Raw genomic sequence first — 18,180 nt, 5'->3', positions numbered from 1 at the left:
TTTAGAATAATATGATTATGCGTTACGTTTTTAGTAATTTTTTATTAGTGAAAACGGGGCCTAATTCCGCCACTACACAATACTCATCTCCTTCCCAAATTATAAAGGGGGAGAGGATCGCTTCGAAGCCAAGCATAACAGGACACACACTTGGGGCCCCATCGTCATTGTGCAAATTGCAAGCATATCTGCTTTTATATGAGACGCGTGAATAAAGCAAATTAAAGCAAATGCTTAATTCAATTAATTCAAAAAGAACTCATTATTGTTACTCCTCCATTTACTATTACTAGTATACTCAAATTTCAAAATGAACTAATCAGAATTACTCCTCCCACTGGTACTTCTCTCCCTGTAAGTGCAACGTTTGTGCTTCGCCATCCCTCTCCTCTATAAGCGAAGTACTACTTTACTGCTACTGCAAGAAAGAAGTTGGGAGGATCATCTGATTTTTGGCGTCTCGATCGAGAGTTTGTCAATTATCTCTCATGGCAGCCGATGGTAATTTTACATGTTTCATGTGTTCCGTGTGTGTGTTTCTTGATCTACAGACAAGATTGTTTTAGTTAGTGAGATCGATCTGCCGCGTTTGATCCGCTAAAAAGAATCCAATTCCATGCTCCGATCTTTGTCCTAGTTCTGAGATCCAACTCCGTTGACAAGCATGCCAAATTAATTCTGGTGAGAAGTTGCAAATCCATATATACTCATAATTCAATTTTCTCTCATTTTTCTCTCTATCTCTTTGCGCGGAAAATACCGTTTGTGAAAATACCATCGCTCTTTTTTGTCCAACCAAGTTATTATCACTAATTTTGCTCACGTGGTATTTTCGCTCGCTCATGAAAACATTTTTGCTGAAATGATAATTTTTTCGTTAGATTTCCACTGAGAACGAAGACTGATGTACGTTCTACTTCTAATACCTCGAATATAGATTGTGGAAAAAGGATCTAAAGACTTCTACTTTCTAAGTGGGTCGCTACGTATATATCATATACGCGGGAGATGATATTAACGTAGATGTGTTCGAAATTTGAATATAAATTCGATCATAGATGGGTCTAAAATCATTTGATGTGTGTGAATCCACAAAATACACGTGAAATAGTTACCCATAAAACGATCTAGGGTATATTTGTGTTTGAATTTTGTATTTGAACATAAGTTTTTGAAGCTTTTTCAATAAGTGGAGAGGACACACGGCCCGCCCTCCACAAGCTACTCTAATATGTGTGGATCATTTGACATTTGTGTTTGCCTATTGTGCGTTTGCAATTTGAGGAAAAAAAAAAAAAACCCTCAACTATGACCCATTTTTATTTAACTTCTTTAAAGTTTAAAACTCAACGGTTAACGCCCTCAAACTGTACAAATACTAGAGGTCAGAGATGGCATTAATGGAAAATCACAACTTACCCTCTTGCCTACAATCATGAGCCCAACAAGTTTTTTTCAGGTTAACCTTCACTCTTATATAACCTCCCTAAAAGCACCTCATCGAAAACCAAATCCAGTCACTACACTCAAACAGAAGCTATTCCAAACCCAAACACCTCATATCCTGCGATCGCTTGCGTTCCTATGACTAATCTCAACAATAGGTTCTAATTTTGGGAATTAGCCTTAGATGAAGAGAAAAGAGTACTTTTGTCATAAGATATTGTTTATCATCATATCATGTTGTGTTCACATGACAAGTTCCGTCTAAAATCTTCTCGTTTTTGCCAATGGAAGGAATTTATTTTCGTCAGATGAATACTTTGAGCGGGTTAAATGTTGTTTTTTAGACATTAAATAGATTAAACTGAAAATCAGTGATTCTTTAATTACGGTGGTTTAATGTAATTTACCCTTCATCTTTTGAGCTTGTCAAGGACATTAGCGATACTAAAATAAAGTTGATCGGTAACACTAATTAATGTAATTGTGAACTGGCGTTTATCTTGAAAAAAAAAGAGAATAGATTGTCATAACGGGGATCAATTTAGGTTTTATCTTAAGATACATGCGTTTTTTTTTTCTCGGCATCATGATACATGCGTTACCATTTGATTTACTCCTACACACCGCTTGTTTCGGCCCTTTCGGGTGTATGGTACATCCCTTACAATATTTTGTGGCTCATTTTTATGAATTTTTGTGGCGGTTCACAATATGAATATTTATAACTCCACATGTGAATTTTGTGTTTGGTCAAAATATGAAAATTCATATGAACTTTTGTTCCCTTGTGTCTATCGCAGATTATATTTGAACCTTAAAAAGGTTCTTTGCAGCCTCATTTTGTCTCAACAACCACTTTAAAAAGTTGAAGTACAAAATGCCCCGATTTTCAATAAATTCTAAAGCGTTACACGCAATTGTTAGCCATCACCACTAGACGGATTTGAACCCTCTCAAACTCACCACCGCATGCCATCTAACCTTGAGAATCCGCTTTCTAAAAGGAGGGAGGGTGTGGAAATCATATAGTTCTTCAAGATAAATATAATTCTGTCACCTTGGATTGATTAAAACGAGCTGGGTGTGGAAATTTCTTTCATGTATCAATACTTGTACTTTTGCTTACTATGTCAATACGTACGATGGCAAGATTTCGTTGTATATACATCATACTAAGACAGTCATTGTTATCTAAGTATTATTATACTCGGATTTCAAAATGAACTAATCTGAATTAATAATATTCAGGTTCTCCCTGTAGTGCAACATTTGTGCTTCTCCATCCCTCTCTATAAGTGAAGTACTTTACTACTGGAAGGAAAAAGTTGAGGATCATCTGATTTTTGGCGTCTCGATCTCATGGCTGAAGGTAATTTTACAAATTTTATGTATTATGTTTGTATGTTTCTTAATCTATATAGTCAATGCATATAGTTTCTAAGATCAAAAGTCCAACCATTAAAGAGGGCCATGGCACTTGAAAATTACTCACATACTCAATTCATTGCCCATTGCTTGCTATACTATTATGCTAGGACTGTAAAAGTCATACTAATTTCCATGGTTATATGCAACAGTAACTGAACTGGCAAACATAAAACTTAGCTTAAAATTGAAGAAAATCTTGCCAAGTTTTGCAGATTGACCTTTCTCAGCACTCCAGAGAAAGTTTTGAAATCTCATGGCCACTAAGGGCAGTAGACGAGCCGAATTATTTTGGCCACCAAGGGCTGAATTGGGAAGCCACAAGGGCCACATTATAGAGGCCAAAAAAAACTTGTCAACCAATAGCTTATTTGATCTAGGTCTCAAATCTTAGGCTCCATTCTTGACTTTTGGTCTAGGACTTTTTTTAGTATATTTTATTTTCATAACTTTTTGTTTAGCCTCGTTGTAATTTTTGGAATTAATTCATCTCGACGAGAGAAATCAGAAAACTATTAAATTATGGACCGATATTGAAAAAAATTTATATAATACGACACTTTAGACTAAAAAGACAACTGTTTTGGGATTGTTTTTGTCTTTGGTGAATTTTATTTTTTTTGCTTTTGGTCCTAATGTTTTAGTACTTATATAGACTCCTCTCGTCGAAATGAATGATTAATAAAAAAACACAAATCTAACAAAAGTTTAGAAAAGACGAACAAAACACATAAAACGAAAAAGATAAATAAAATTAAACAGAATTGAACCTTAATGAGTTTCAAATTATATTTGGTCTTGTTAATCTCCATAGAATAATACACAAATATCTCACGGATATTAATACACTTTCACAAACATCGATACACTTTTCGCGAATATCAATGCACCTTTGATCTATTATCATCCGCCCTGAGGGCCGAGGCTAGCATTGTCCAATTAAATTATTCAAGCTTGCGTTGTTTATGTAACAAATGAATTTCAAACGAGCTTTTTAACGAGTGAACACGAGTTCGATGTTCGTTTGAAAACCGTAGTAGTCAATCTGCTCTTAAGGCGACTTGATTAGTGTCACACCCTCAATTTTCAACATAAATAAATAAGCCATTTCAATAGAAAGCCCTCGCATATCATAGATAATACCCAAAAAAGTTTTCCATCTCTTTAATTTACAAACCGAATCTCCAAGTTTAGAGAATTACAACCTTGGCACCACGGCCCAAATAAACATAGGTACAAGTACGAACATGTTTAGAGTATTACAAACGTTTAGTCAAAAGGATTAAGAAGATAAGTTACAAATACATTTCTCTCAAAAGAGAGTCATTACAAAGATGCTTAACTAACTAAATGAAGTTAGCTTCCAAAAATCTTTAATTTCCAAGCACACACGATGCATGCAAGCTAATGACCAACATTTGAACCTGAAAAGATATATTACGTTGAGCTACACTAGCCTAGTAGGAAAATCTTTACAAATTCTATATGCAAATATGGTGATAAGTATGAAGGGAAGATGACATGAAAGTATAGCTCAATTGATGGATAGCAATCAATTCATAGGGATGCCAACCATTTACAACAATCATTCTAAGATATGCCACTATCACAAATTAACCACATTGTTTACAAAACACATGCAACTCTATGATTTTGACTCAACTCACTATCACCAATCTATGTCATCTGTATTCCCACCCTTTGAGTTACAGTATATCACCGTATTGCTACCCTTTGCATTACGAAGAACCCTAACCACTTGGATTACCATATTACCACCCCTTGCGTTACGAGACCCACTTGAATATCCGTATTACCACCCTTTGCGTTACGAGACTTCCTAAACCAACTTCCGACCCAAACAACTACTTTCTCACTCTATATGCAAGTCAAGACTCCCCCTTGATCATATTCATACATGGAACATCTTACAATATGCCATCAATGTCACAAAATATGCCACAAACATCCACAAGTAATCAACCAATCACGAGGTCCATTTTATTAATGTTTTAACCATGTAAACTATTATTCATTCCTCTTTAACAGAGGGCCAACGGATCAACAATAACATCGAACAATCATAGGAAGTCAATTTGATATGCAAGAAATAGGTTAGAAGTCGATATGGTGCAAAACAACAAAAATGTTGTCCAGAAGAGAGGGGGATTGATCCTCCCATCACCAAGGATCGATCCCTGGGCTTGCTGGTCCAGAGAAGAAAAGGGGGATCGATCCCCTAAGTTTAGGGATCGATCCCAACGCATTTTTGGGCGATTTCTGTAGATTTTCGACAGCTTTCAAATGAACAAAGGGAGACGATCAAAAGTCGATTTTCACACCATATCAACATATAAACACATAAAAGAGGTAAAGAAGTCCCTACCTCGCGACGATAACAAAGATCCAAGTGATTTGAACAAGCTCTAGCCTCTTTGAACCTCAAAGCTTCGCTCCAAGCTTGACCCAAGGATTGTCGAGCTCGAGAACGTGATTGAAAGGTCAGAGGGAGGTTGATTCTTGAAGTTCTTGAGAGATGGAGTGAGTTTTTGAGTGAGGGAGTAAGAGAGAGAGAGGTTGGCAGAGAGAGGGAGAGAACGGATGAGTTAGAGAGATACAAGGAGATCAAATGATCTCCTACACCACACACACACACACACACACACACACACACCTCTTTTATACCCCTATATCTTTTTATCACACACACACTCCTTCAAGTCTCAATTCCTTCACTTCAATCCTCAATTCAAATAATTACCTAATAAACCATATTTTTTCAATTAGGCATTTAATAAGCATTTTCAATAATTAAAATTTTACGGGTCTCTATAGTCTATCATCCTTAAAGAAATTTCGTCCCGAAATTTACAACTCAAGTCAACTAAGATCATGCATCAAGTAATTATGTTTATGCCACAACATATGTAACTAAACAACAAGTTAACAATCACAGGGTTGAAATTTCAAGACTCACTTTGATTTGTTCAGAAACAAATGTGGATACTTTTCTAACTTCGTCTTCCCTTTCCCATGTTGACTCTTTTTTTTCGAGATTACTCTACAAAACTCGCACTAACGAAATGGTCTTACCCCTTAAAACTTGCTCGCGCGAATCCAGGATACGTATCGACTCCTTCCCATAAGACGCATCGGCTTCCAACTCTAGTTCGGGCCACTCTAGAACGTGTGACGGATCCTGCTCGTACTTTCGTAACATTGACACATGGAACACATCATGACCGCCTGATAGCTTCAATGGCAAGGCCAATCGATACACGACCTCCCCAATCTTCTCGATAATGTCAAACGGTCCGATATATTGCTATGACAGCTTGCCCCTTTGCCTAAAATGAGATAATCCCTGACGCGGTGATGCCTTAAGGAACACGTGATCCCCCACTTCAAATGACAATGGTCGGCGACGACAATCGGCATAACTCTTTTGCCTACTTTACCCGGTTAGCAATCTTTGACGAATCACTTTGACTTGCTCGGTGGTTCTCCTTTGTGCTTCAAGAAGACGTTGACGAATCGCTCTCATGTTCTCGGAGGTTTCTTGGATGAATTCTGGCCCAACCATCGTAGCCTCGCCCAACTCAGTCCAACAAACAGGTGATCGACACAGTCTCCCATACAAAGTTTCATATGGCACCATCTCGATACTAGATTGGTAGCGATTGTTGTACATGAATTCGACTAACGGTAGGTGATCTTCCCAACTACCCCAAAAATCCATAACGCAAGCCCGAAGCATATCTTATAAAATTTGGATCGTTCTCTCGGATTGACCATCCGTTTGAGGATGATACGAGGTGCTGAATAAGAGATTAGTGCCAAGAGTGGCCTGCAGACTCTGCCAAAAGCATGCAGTAAACCTTGGATCTCGATCCGACACAATAGAAATGAGAATTCCATGAAGGCAGATAGTCTCATGGATATACAAACGGCTAAGCGTATCAATCGAATCCGAAACCTGAATAGGTAAGAAATGCATAGACTTGGTCAATCGATCAACTATCACCCAAATGGCATCATGTCCTATTGGCGATCTTGGTAAATTGGTAACGAAATCCATAGTCATGTTCTCCCACTTCCATTCGGCCACTGGTACTAGTTGTAACTCCCCCGCGGGTCATTGATCCTCGGCTTTGACTTGTTGGCACGTAAGGCATTTGGACACGAAAATAACGACATCTCTCTTTATTCCCGGCCACCAAAACTGTCTACGCAAATCATGATACATTTTCGTTCCCCCTAGATGCACGGCTTGCGGTGAATGGTGAAATTCTTTCAATATTTCCTCCTGACATGAAATGGATACGAACAATTTTTCTTGGTATCGCAAACCTTGATCGGCATGAATCATCCACCCCTCTCAAGCATTTTCGCTAAGAAATTTGGTACAAAATTCCCCTGCTTCTTCGTCTTGCTGCTAGGCCTCAATTACTTGAGTCGATAAGGTTAATTGAACAGTTAAGTTACACAAAGTGACTCCCTCTCGAACCTCCTCAAAATGCAATGCATACGAGCCTAAGTCGTTCATCGTCTTCCACTCTTGGATAGCTACACTCGCAAGGTGTGTCGATTTTTTACTCAATGCATCCGCTACCACGTTCGCCTTTCCCGAGTGATATCGCAACTCAAAATCATAGTCTTCTAAGTGTTCCATCCAACGGTGTTGTCGCAAGTTAAGCTCCTTTTGAAAAAAAACTTATTTTAGAGTCTTATGATCAGAAAAGACTTCGAATCTCTCACCGTAAAGATAATGACGCCAACTATTTAATGCAAAGACGACGGCCGCAAGTTCTAAGTCATGAGTAGGATAGTTCCACTTGTGAGTATTCAATTGTCGCGACCCATACGCCACTACTCACCCCAATTACATCAACACGCACCCCAATCCCTCTTTCGAAACCTCACAATACACGGAATAACCGACTCCTCGTTCGGGCATAACCAAAACCGGTGCGATAGTCAACCTTCTCTTCAATTCCTCAAAAGCCTTCTCACACACATCATTCCAAACAAAGCGAGTTCCTTACGAGTCAATTTAGTCATCGGAGCTGCTAGGCAAGAGAAATCAAGGACAAAACGATGGTAGTACCCGGCCAAGCCCAAGAAACTATGAATCTTGAATACATTCTTCAGTCGCTGCCAATTCATTATGGACTCTATCTTTCCCGGATCAATGGACACCCCATATTTTGATACAACGTGACCCAAAAATTTGACCTCGAACAACCAAAATTCACACTTACTAAGCTTGGCATACAAACGGTGTTCTCTCAAGAGTTCAAGAACAATAGAAAGGTGAGATTGGTGTTCTTCATCCGAAGGCGAGTAGATAAGGATATCGTCAACAAAAACGACCATGAATCGATCAAGATAGGCACAAAAGATACGGTTCATTAAATCCATGAAAGTTGCCTGTGCGTTCGTCAATCCAAACTCTCAACTGATGGTCATAGCAAGTATGAAAGTGGTTTTAAGAATGTCTTCCCTCCGAACTCTCAACTGATGGTAATCGGATCTTAAATCAATCTTAGATAAACAAGTTGCACCTCGAAGTTGGTCAAACAAATCATCGATTCTAGGCATTGGATACTTATTCTTAATGGTGACACTGTTCAACTTACGATAATCAATACATAGATGAAGCGACCCATCTTTCATCAGAGCAAACAAGGCCGGTGCTCCCCACGATGATGTACTCGGACGGATAAACCCCAAACACTTCAATTCTTGTAACTGAGTCTTCAATTCTCTCAACTCGGCAGGTGTGAAACGATAAGGAGGTACGAAAATAGGAGCGGTACTAGGAAGCAAGTCAATGGAAAACTCGATTTCTCTCTCGGATGGCAAACTGGGTAACAACCTCGGAAACGCGCCCGAAAAATTGCAAACAACAAGAGGTAATTTCTCATGCGTGGATACATCCTCATCTATGGCCAAACTTGCTAGTAAGGCATACACTAACTCCTATTCCCGAGATCCACACAAATACAGCTCTAACGGTTCCCGAAGCTCCCCAAAGAACTCAAAACAAGGAACCCCAGGCAGACAAATAAGGACCCGACGCTTAAATTAATCTATGGTAGTGTGAAACGTAGACATCCAATCCATTCCCAATATGAGATCGAACCCCGACATGTTCAACATGATGAAATCAAAGGTAAAATGACGATCTCGGATGATAAGTTCACAATCTTGGCAAATACAATGTAATGGCGACCTACCTCCTATAGGTGTCTCAATGAACAATGGAGGACTAATATTCTTAACCTCCAATTCCAAAGCATAAGCAAAAGATGTAGCAATGAATGAATGCGATGCTCCAAAATCAAATAGTAATCTAGCAAATGAGTTAAACAATAGAAATGTACCCCTCAGAACCGAAGTTTCTGGGGCCTGAGAAGTAACAGGAGGTGGTGGAGGCGGAATAACAGAAGTGATAGCAAAATCCCTTCCTTGCATAGTCTGACTCAGAACATGTCTACCCTGATGACTGGAACCTTGGGTAGGCGTAGATGAACTCGCTCCTCTCTCAACTTAAGATCCCTGAGCTGAAGTGGTATGACAAAAGTGAGACTGCTGCTGCCTTTGATTACCCCGAAACGATTGCCGACTAAAACCCTGTCCACCCCTCGGCTGCTGCACTAAACCTGACTCGCTACGAGCCCCTTATCCACGCGGGCAATTCCTAGTAAAGTGATCGGCCTTCCCATAAGTAAAGCACATGTTCAAAAGTCGCAGACACTGGGCGCAAATATGCCTCGCCTGACCACACTCATGGCATACGATCGGAGGTCTATTAAAAATTCCTCGGGTTTCAAACGAAGAAGATGGCGGCCTAAAGTTTGGCGGACCCTACGAAGTTGACATTTGATCTCGTTGTCTCTTTCTCCCTTGACTACTAAAACTCCTCGAAGAAGAGTTCATACCCCCCACTGGTTGTCTTGGTTCCCAAACTTTAGTATTTTTAGGTGCCTTCTTAGGTGTCTCGATGCTCCTCGCACACTCAACGACCTCGAAAAACTTCCCTTTGTGTTGTGCCACAACAAACTTCTTCACAGTGTCGTGCAAGCCCTTTTTGAACCGCCTACATTTTCTTTCTTCAGTAGCCACTAACTCCGGCATGAAATGGGACAAGGATTGAAACTTTAAGGCATACTCCGATATAGTCATTTTCACTTGCTCTAGCCTTTCAAACTTGTCTCTCAATTGGTCACGACTCGTTTCCAAAAAAATATTGCTCCTCGAAGAGCACCTCGAATTCGGCCCAAGTTATGTTCTCAACACGTGGCTCATTTGCTTAAGCCACAGTCCTTGCCACTCTCCTTGCGTATTTCCTCGATTCCAAAATTGACTCCCATTATTCATTTGCTTCCCCGATAAGTTGAACGACCACAATGTTGACTCGCAAGTCATCCTCCGTGATTTTAAGGGCCCTGAAAAGTTTTCGGATCTGAGCTAGCTAATGATCGGCCACAAAAGGGTCACTGCTCGACCTATCGAACGTTGGTGGGTTCCTACGACTGAACTCCCTCATCGCTGACGAGGCATGACTATCTGCACTTTTCTTAGGAGCTGGGTTTAGAAGGTTTGTAGCTGTAAGAGCTGAGACAAAATCCCTAGCAAAAGGATTTTGAACAACAGACACCTCATCTCTCTGACCATGTCCGGCCCCTTCCCTCGGATTCCCATTCGAATTTTCCCCATGATGACTAACTTCATCCTTAACCGGCGTCCCTTGGCCACGACCACCCCGACTTTCGGCCTCACCTGCTCAAGTACGCGTTCTTGGAGCCATCTTACTAAAAGTTATAAGAAAGAGAAGTTTCATCAACAACATCATTTCATAAAGTCAAAGCCTCCAACTATCCCAACATGGGTGAAAACAACTCTATGCCACTCTACTATATTGAAATGCAATGCCACATAAGTCAAATAATGTCTTTTTACACAAGCACACATATATTATGCAAAAGGCGTGATATTTTGAACCCATGAGACTAGAAGTCTCCCTATGGTCTCAAAGTATTCAAACTTAGTAGCTCTGATACCAGTTTGTCACACCCTAAATATTTAACATAAATAAATAAGTCATTTCAATAGAAAGCCCTCGCATATCATATATAATACCTAAAAGAGTTTCTCATCTGTTTAATTTACAAACTGAATCCCCAAGTTTAGAGAATTACAACCTTGGTACCATGACCCAAATAAACTTAGATACAAATACAAACATGTTTAGAGTATTACAAATGTTTAGTAAAAAGGATTAAGAAGATAAGTTACAAATACAACTATGTCAAAAGAGAGTCATTACTAAGATGCTTAACTAACTAAATGAAGTTAGCTTCCAAAAATCTTTCACTTCTAAGCACATGATGCATGCAAGCTAATGACCAGCATTTTGAACCCAAAAAGAAAGATTAGGTTGAGCTACACTAGCCCAGTAGGAAAATATTTACCAATTCTATATGCAAATATGCTGATAAGTATGAAGGGAAGATGACATGATAGCTCAATTGATGGATAGCAATCAATTCATAGGGATGCCAATCATTCACAACAATCATTCTAAGATACACCACTATCACAAATTAACCACATTGTTTACAAAACACATGCAAGTCTACGATTTTGACTCAACGCACTATCACCAATCTTTGCCGTCTGTATTAACACCCCTTGCGTTACAGTATATCACCACGAGGATTACCATATTGTCACCCCTTGCATTACGAAGAACATACCCTAACCACTTGGATCACCGTATTACCATCCCTTGCGTTACGAGACCCGCTTGAGTCTCTGTATTACCACCCTTTGTGTTACGAGACTTCCTAAACTAACTTCCGACCCAAACAACTACTTCCTCACTCTATATCCAAGTCAAGACTTCCCCATGATCATATTCATACATTGAACATCTTACAATATGCCATCAATGTCACAAAATATGCCACAAACGTCCACAAGTAATCAACCAATCACGAGGTGCATTTTATTAACGTTTTAACCATGTAAAGTATTATTCATTCCTTTTTAATAGAGGGCCAATAGATCAAGGATAACATTGAACAATCGTAGGAAGGCAACTGGATATGCAAAATATAGGTTAGAAGGTGTCCGAAAGGGTTTAAAAGTGATCGAAAGTCGATACGGTCGAAATGGCGCAAAACAGCAAAATTGTTGTCTAGAGGAGAGGGGGATTGATCCCTCCATCACCAGGGATCGATCCCTGAGCTTGCTAGCCAGAGAAGAAAAAGGGGATCGATCCCCCAATTTTAGGGATTGATCTCTACACGTTTTTGGGCGATTTATGTAGATTTTCGACAGCTTTCAAATGAGCAAAGGGAGATGATCAAAGCTCGATTTTCACACCATATCAACATATAACACATAAAAGAGGTAAAGAAGTCCCTACCTTGTGACGATAACAAAGATCCAAGTGATTTGAACAAGCCCTAGCCTCTTCGAACCTCAAAGCTTTGCTCCAAGCTTGACCCAAAGATTTTCGAGCTCGAGAACGTGATTGGAAGGTCAGTGGGAGGTTGATTCTTAAAGTTCTTGAGAGATGAAGTGAGGTTTTGAGAGAGAGAGAGAGAGAGGCCAGTGGAGAGAGGGAGAGAACGGAAGAGAGAGATATACAAGGAGTTGAAATTATCTCCTACACCACACACACCCCTTTTATACCCCTATATCTTTTTATCACACACACACTCCCTCAAGTCTCAATTCCTTCATTTCAATCCTCAATTCAAATAATCTCCTAATAAACTATATTTTTTCAATTAGGCATTTAATAAGCATTTTCAATAATTAAAATTTTACGGGTCTCTACAATTATAATTTTTCATTTTTCGTTATTATCCTTAACTAAAGAAGTGAAGTATTTGTGACTCTTGGTCATTGTCGCAAACTGGAATTCCAATGATCGTGTTTAGATTTAAATAAAACAAAAAGTAAATGAAACAAAGCACATGAATGATAGACCATTTTTGGTCCATCGTTTAATCAGAATCCCCCTGAAAATCTTCAGCTTTATCTTTTCACGTAGGAAGGGCATAAATAGAAAAATGATAAATTTCTTAGAAATAGTTCTTTTAGTTTGAATGAAATCTACATTTTGTCCCTCTAGTACTAATCGTGTCAAGTTTAACCATATACGGTAGCTTATAGTCCCTCACAATTGCATCCTATGATTGGAACATCCGGAGTTCATAGGCAAATTGCCATTACTCCTCTCCAGAGGGACAAGTTTTTGATTTTATGCAAAGTAGAGGAACTATTAGAAAATTTGAAAATCATAACCTTAGTTAAATGTCATTGTATTGTTTTTTTTTTCATGGGTTTATCTTGATTTTTATAACCTCCTCCTCTTCTTTTTCACCGGATTAAAAAACTGTCCAAAACTTTTAAGTTAATCTTATAATCGTTAATTAAGAAGTGGAGCACTATTTTCTTTTTCGGTAGCCGGTAGCCCTAGCCCACGTTACCCTTCACTCTCTCTGCACTCTCTCTTCTTTTTCCACTCCATTTTTTTTTGGAAATACAAGGTGTCTAGAGTCAGATTGCGCGCACCTCAAACTTACAGCCTTTCTCACAGCCGTTTCACAAGCTTACGCATGGAGTGAGGTGGCCCCAAAAGTTGTTGGCATTTCCAATCTTCCCACTCTTTTTTCACAAGCGAACACATAGATTTATACATCCAACCACCTATTGAATCGCCAAAATAATTAGTTGGCTTGGCCTCGCACTTTCAATTCTCATCCTCTCTATTGTCTCACACCTCACAAGCCTATCACCAACATCCCTTTGGGAATACGAATAGTAGAGAGAAAAAAAAACTAATCTAGTAGGAGTATTTGTTTGGGTTAGTACTACGGAATGCATTTTCAATTTTGTCTTCATTTAAAAAATAAAAATTAATCTTATTTTCGCAAAGGAGGGGTCCCGGGGATGTGAAATACCACCAAACAAACAAGCTCCAAGTAAACAAGTTAACTTCTCAGAAACATTGCTTGGCCTTAAAAACCTAACATCTCAACCAAACTTCTATTTTTTCAACTAATCATATTGCATTTGTCAGTTGCTGCAGCTTCCATCCCACCTACCTGGGAGATTCAGAAATGCATATGGGTTCCAATTGCTACACGCATCAATTACGCCAGAAAATTGACAAACAATTGGGAAGCACTTTGCAAGAAAGCATTGGAATTACGTTCCAAGAAAGATGACATTGTTGCCGAAATTGAAAGATTCCGTCTGCAGAAAACTCCAACTCAAGAATGTGTTAATTGGAGAAACGAGGTGGCAGAAATGGAGAACAAGGTTGTGACCTTAGAACAAGAGTTCAATGTTGACAAGAAATGTGTTTGGGGATTATTTCCAGACATTTTTGAGCGTATGAAGCTTGGTAAGCAAGTAGTAAATATGATCTCCAAGATTGACCTACTCATAGAAAAAAAGTTTGAAAATGGATTTCTCGTTGATTCACCACTAGCTAGAGTTGAGAGAAGGCCCGACCCCGCTTCAACATTGTCAAGTTCTGCGCATCATACACTAGACATGGTACTGAATAAACTTCGAGATGAGAGCACTCAAAAGATTGGTATTTGGGGAATGGAAGGAGTAGGTAAGACTACTATTTTGGACCTTTTGAACAATTACCCTGATGTCAAAACAATTTTTGATTTTGTCATATGGGTAACTGTCTCAAAATCTTGGACCATTAGAAAGCTACAAAAGGAAGTCGGGATGCGGTTATCAATAGCAATAAATGCTGACGAGTCTAATGATAGAGTTGCAAGTAAATTATTTATGAGACTTGAGGGCAAGAAGTACCTTTTGCTTTTAGACGACGTCTGGAATGAGGTGGATTTAAAGGTTGTAGGGTTCCCCAATGCCAATCTACAAAATGGTTGCAAAGTTGTTTTGACAACCAGAAAAATGGACGTTTGCCGGAAGATGAGAACTGATGCTGAAGTACACATTTCACTTTTGGAAAGCGAAGAAGCGTGGGAGATGTTTTCCTCTGGAGTGGGTCACGTTGCAACGCTTTCAACCATCAAGCCGTATGCCCAAGATATTGTTAGAGAATGTGATGGCTTACCACTAGCGTTGAAAGTCGTATGCGGTGCACTACGGAAAGAGGAAAATGTGTATGTATGGAAGAATTTCTTAAGAGAATTAAGGTCACCTGCCACATCTGTCATTGGGGACTTGAATGGCAAAGTGTTCAAGGTAGTAAAGGCAAGCTATGACCAATTAAAGAATACTGAAGAGAAATGCCTTCTGTTCTGTGGATTGTATCCAGAAGACGACATGATTGAAAAATCTAGATTGATAGGATATTGGAGAGCAGAGAGTATTTTTTCTAGTAAACTTACTTTGGAACAGGCCCTTGATAAGGGAGAAGCTATATTGCAAGCTCTTCTAGATGCATCTTTGTTGGAGAAATGTGATAAAGATGACTCTATAAAGATGCACGATGTTGTTCGAGACATGGTATTGGCAATGACTTTCCTGCAAGGAGAGGAACCAACACATTTGGTGAGAGCTGGAATTTCTTCGGAGATGATTCCAGAGGAGGTGGAATGGAAAAATGCAACACGAATATCCTTTATTAATCATGACTTGCGCAGCTTGCCAGAATCGCCAGACTGCCCGAAGCTTTTGACTTTGTTGCTTCAAGGAAATGAAAATTTAGAGGTGATTCCAGAAACTTTCTTTGATAACATGCTTAGCCTCCGAGTGTTGGATCTGTCACGCACCTGTATTAAATTGTTGCCAACTTCAATATCTAAATTGGACAATCTTCGAGAACTAGTCCTTTTAGATTGCGAAGATTTGGAGGCTCTCCCCAAAGAGATTAGTGCACTCAAGGAGCTGGAAGTGCTTTATGTGGGACGATCTAAATTGGAAATTGCCAGTAGGGGGATGAAAAGGGAAGAGTTAATTATTCCTGTTGAGATGATATGTGGGATTCCTCATATTGAAGTAATTGAACTTACAAGTCGACTGAGCGATGAAAGTACAGAAATTATTGCGAAAGAACTGAGCAACTTGGGTTCACTTTCTTCTCTTTTGTTTGACTTCCGCATGGTAGGTAATCTGCAACACTTCCTGCAAAATAGCATACCATGGAAAGAGAGAAGACTGATGCAATTCGTATTCTTAGCTGGGAAACGTCCACACCAATTATACGAACTTGAACCTTGGTTATTTCATGAATGGAGTAAGAAGTATAACAGGTTTCTAGCTTATGAAGGAGAAGAAAGGGATAGTGACCTTCCCCCAGCCATAGAGGATGCACTTAACCGTTCAAATGGCTTTATATTAAGCGGGAATGGAAAACTCAAAGCTCTATCAGAATTGGGCACGCGAAACACAAACGAGTTAAGATTTTGCCGGATTCGAAAATGTGTTGCGCTTGAAACAATAGTCAATAGAAATGGGCTTGAAATGAGTGCTTTTTCTAATTTAGAATATTTGATTGTGGGCGAACTGTCGAATTTGAAGTCCATTCTTTGTTTGGAGATGGAGGAGGGACAATCATCATCATCATCACCACCACCACCATTAAATGTAAACAGCTTTACCAATCTAACAAAATTGGACGTGTGGTCTTGTCCGCTAATTGAGTGCCTCTTCTCAAGCAGATTCATGCTTCAACAAATGTCCAACTTGAAAGAGTTGACTGTCGGATATTGCATGGGACTCATGGGGATGATTCCAGAGGATGAAAAGGTGGAATATGAGGCTCTACCCAAATTGTCTTTTTTGTACCTCGAAGATTTGCCTGAATTTGTTAGCCTTTTTGAAGGTGTTCCCACGTGTTGGCAATCACTGGATAAAGTGAGAATAGGGAATACTCCGAAGCTGAGGAAACTCCCCTTTGACACTAATAGCGCTCCTAATTTGAAGGGAATTAAGGGCTATCGGGAGTGGTGGGATGCATTAAAGTGGGACAATCATGCCGCCAAATTACAACTTTTTAAGTTGGAGCCCTGAATTTTTAAAAGTAAGCAGTTATGTCGATAAACTTAAAAAAAAGAGTTTATGTTAAGACAAAAATTAGTCAAATTATGTTTTTGGCTTATTTTTGTCTCTTCTAAATTATTTCAAGTTCTGTCCTTATTTTTCTACTGTTTTGATTTATCTTGTAGGACCGAATTGGGAAAAGAGGTTCACCGACAATGAGATAATCCAATAGTTGATCTGGAAAAAATTACTGGCTTTCAATGCAGAGTATTGGCTTCCAACTATGAAAAAGATGCTCTGCCGAGGCCAAGTAATTCGTAAGTATCTCATGTAACATATTTGCACTTATATTATTAGCTTTTTGTAGGGGTATGCCCCTCTAGCTTGTATGTTCATTTGGTTTCCAACGGAAATTAATTTACCAAAAAAACAAAAAACAAACTTGTACTATATTATCAGCTTTTCAATATTTGTATGGTTTCAGCTATGTCCTCTTCCTACGATATCCTTGTTCTTGTTCTCTTTCCTTGGTAGGAGTACTTTTTTCTTAATCGGTATTATGTAGTACTTACTTCAAGCAAAAAATCCGTATTTGTGGATTTATTTCTTCACTTAATTTGTTCAAAAAAATGTAGAAATCTGAAGCCTGTGGAAGAAGTTTGTATAGCCCTTCTCAAATGATCAGTGGTGTCGGGAGGGGGTTAATAGCCTTTCGATATGAGAAAACCATATTAAGATCAAAACTAAATTATTGCGAAATAACTAGACCAGCTGGGTGGTAACGAAAACGTAATTAAAGATACCTGGATAGTACTGAAGAGTAATAACCTATTAACTAGACCAGCTGAGTGTCATTCGATACCTGATTGGAAAACGTTTATCTTGGAAAAAAATGTGGGAAAATGTGGTTTCGATCTAGTGTGTTCAGTGCATTTTTTTTAGGATTAATGCGATCTGATTAATTATCTAACGGCATTCGATCAAAATGTGGGAAAACACGTTTGGATGGCCAAGATGGTGCTCGGCACCACGTGGCCCACGCCCACCCGGCATTGAAAAACTTCTCCTTGGTCTGACTAGGCCACATCATAGCGATGGCGGAGAAAGCTTCACTTCGACTAAAAAGGGATCGAGCACAGCCTTGATAGCAATGAGATTCTGGATCATTGATACCGTTTTTCATTGGCCGTACCGTCAATACCGTTACTTTTCTCCAATACCGTTGCTCCTCGCTGATTTGACTGAATTTGTCAACCTTTTTGAAGGTGTTCCCACGTGTTGGCAATCACTGGATGAAGTGATATATTGAATACT

The 18,180-nt window shown here is 39.2% G+C and overlaps 1 protein-coding gene across 1 annotated transcript; it reads left to right on the top strand.

The window, feature by feature from the left end:
• Positions 1-214: 214 nt before the first annotated feature.
• LOC131311097 (disease resistance protein At4g27190-like) lies at positions 215-17,369 on the top strand. The gene is made up of 4 exons (XM_058338425.1): positions 215-681; positions 2,695-2,815; positions 13,973-16,906; positions 17,052-17,369. The coding sequence occupies exons 2-3, from the start codon at positions 2,806-2,808 to the stop codon at positions 16,894-16,896; spliced, it is 2,934 nt and encodes a 977-aa protein (XP_058194408.1). The 5' UTR covers positions 215-681; positions 2,695-2,805; the 3' UTR covers positions 16,897-16,906; positions 17,052-17,369.
• The last annotated feature ends 811 nt before the right edge of the window (positions 17,370-18,180 follow it).

Source organism: Rhododendron vialii, chromosome 12a (genome assembly GCF_030253575.1).
Source record: "Rhododendron vialii isolate Sample 1 chromosome 12a, ASM3025357v1".
In the NCBI taxonomy this organism is placed as follows: Eukaryota; Viridiplantae; Streptophyta; class Magnoliopsida; order Ericales; family Ericaceae; genus Rhododendron; species Rhododendron vialii.
Note: the sequence above shows the minus strand (reverse complement) of the source record. Positions and strands in the feature narration are given on the sequence as shown.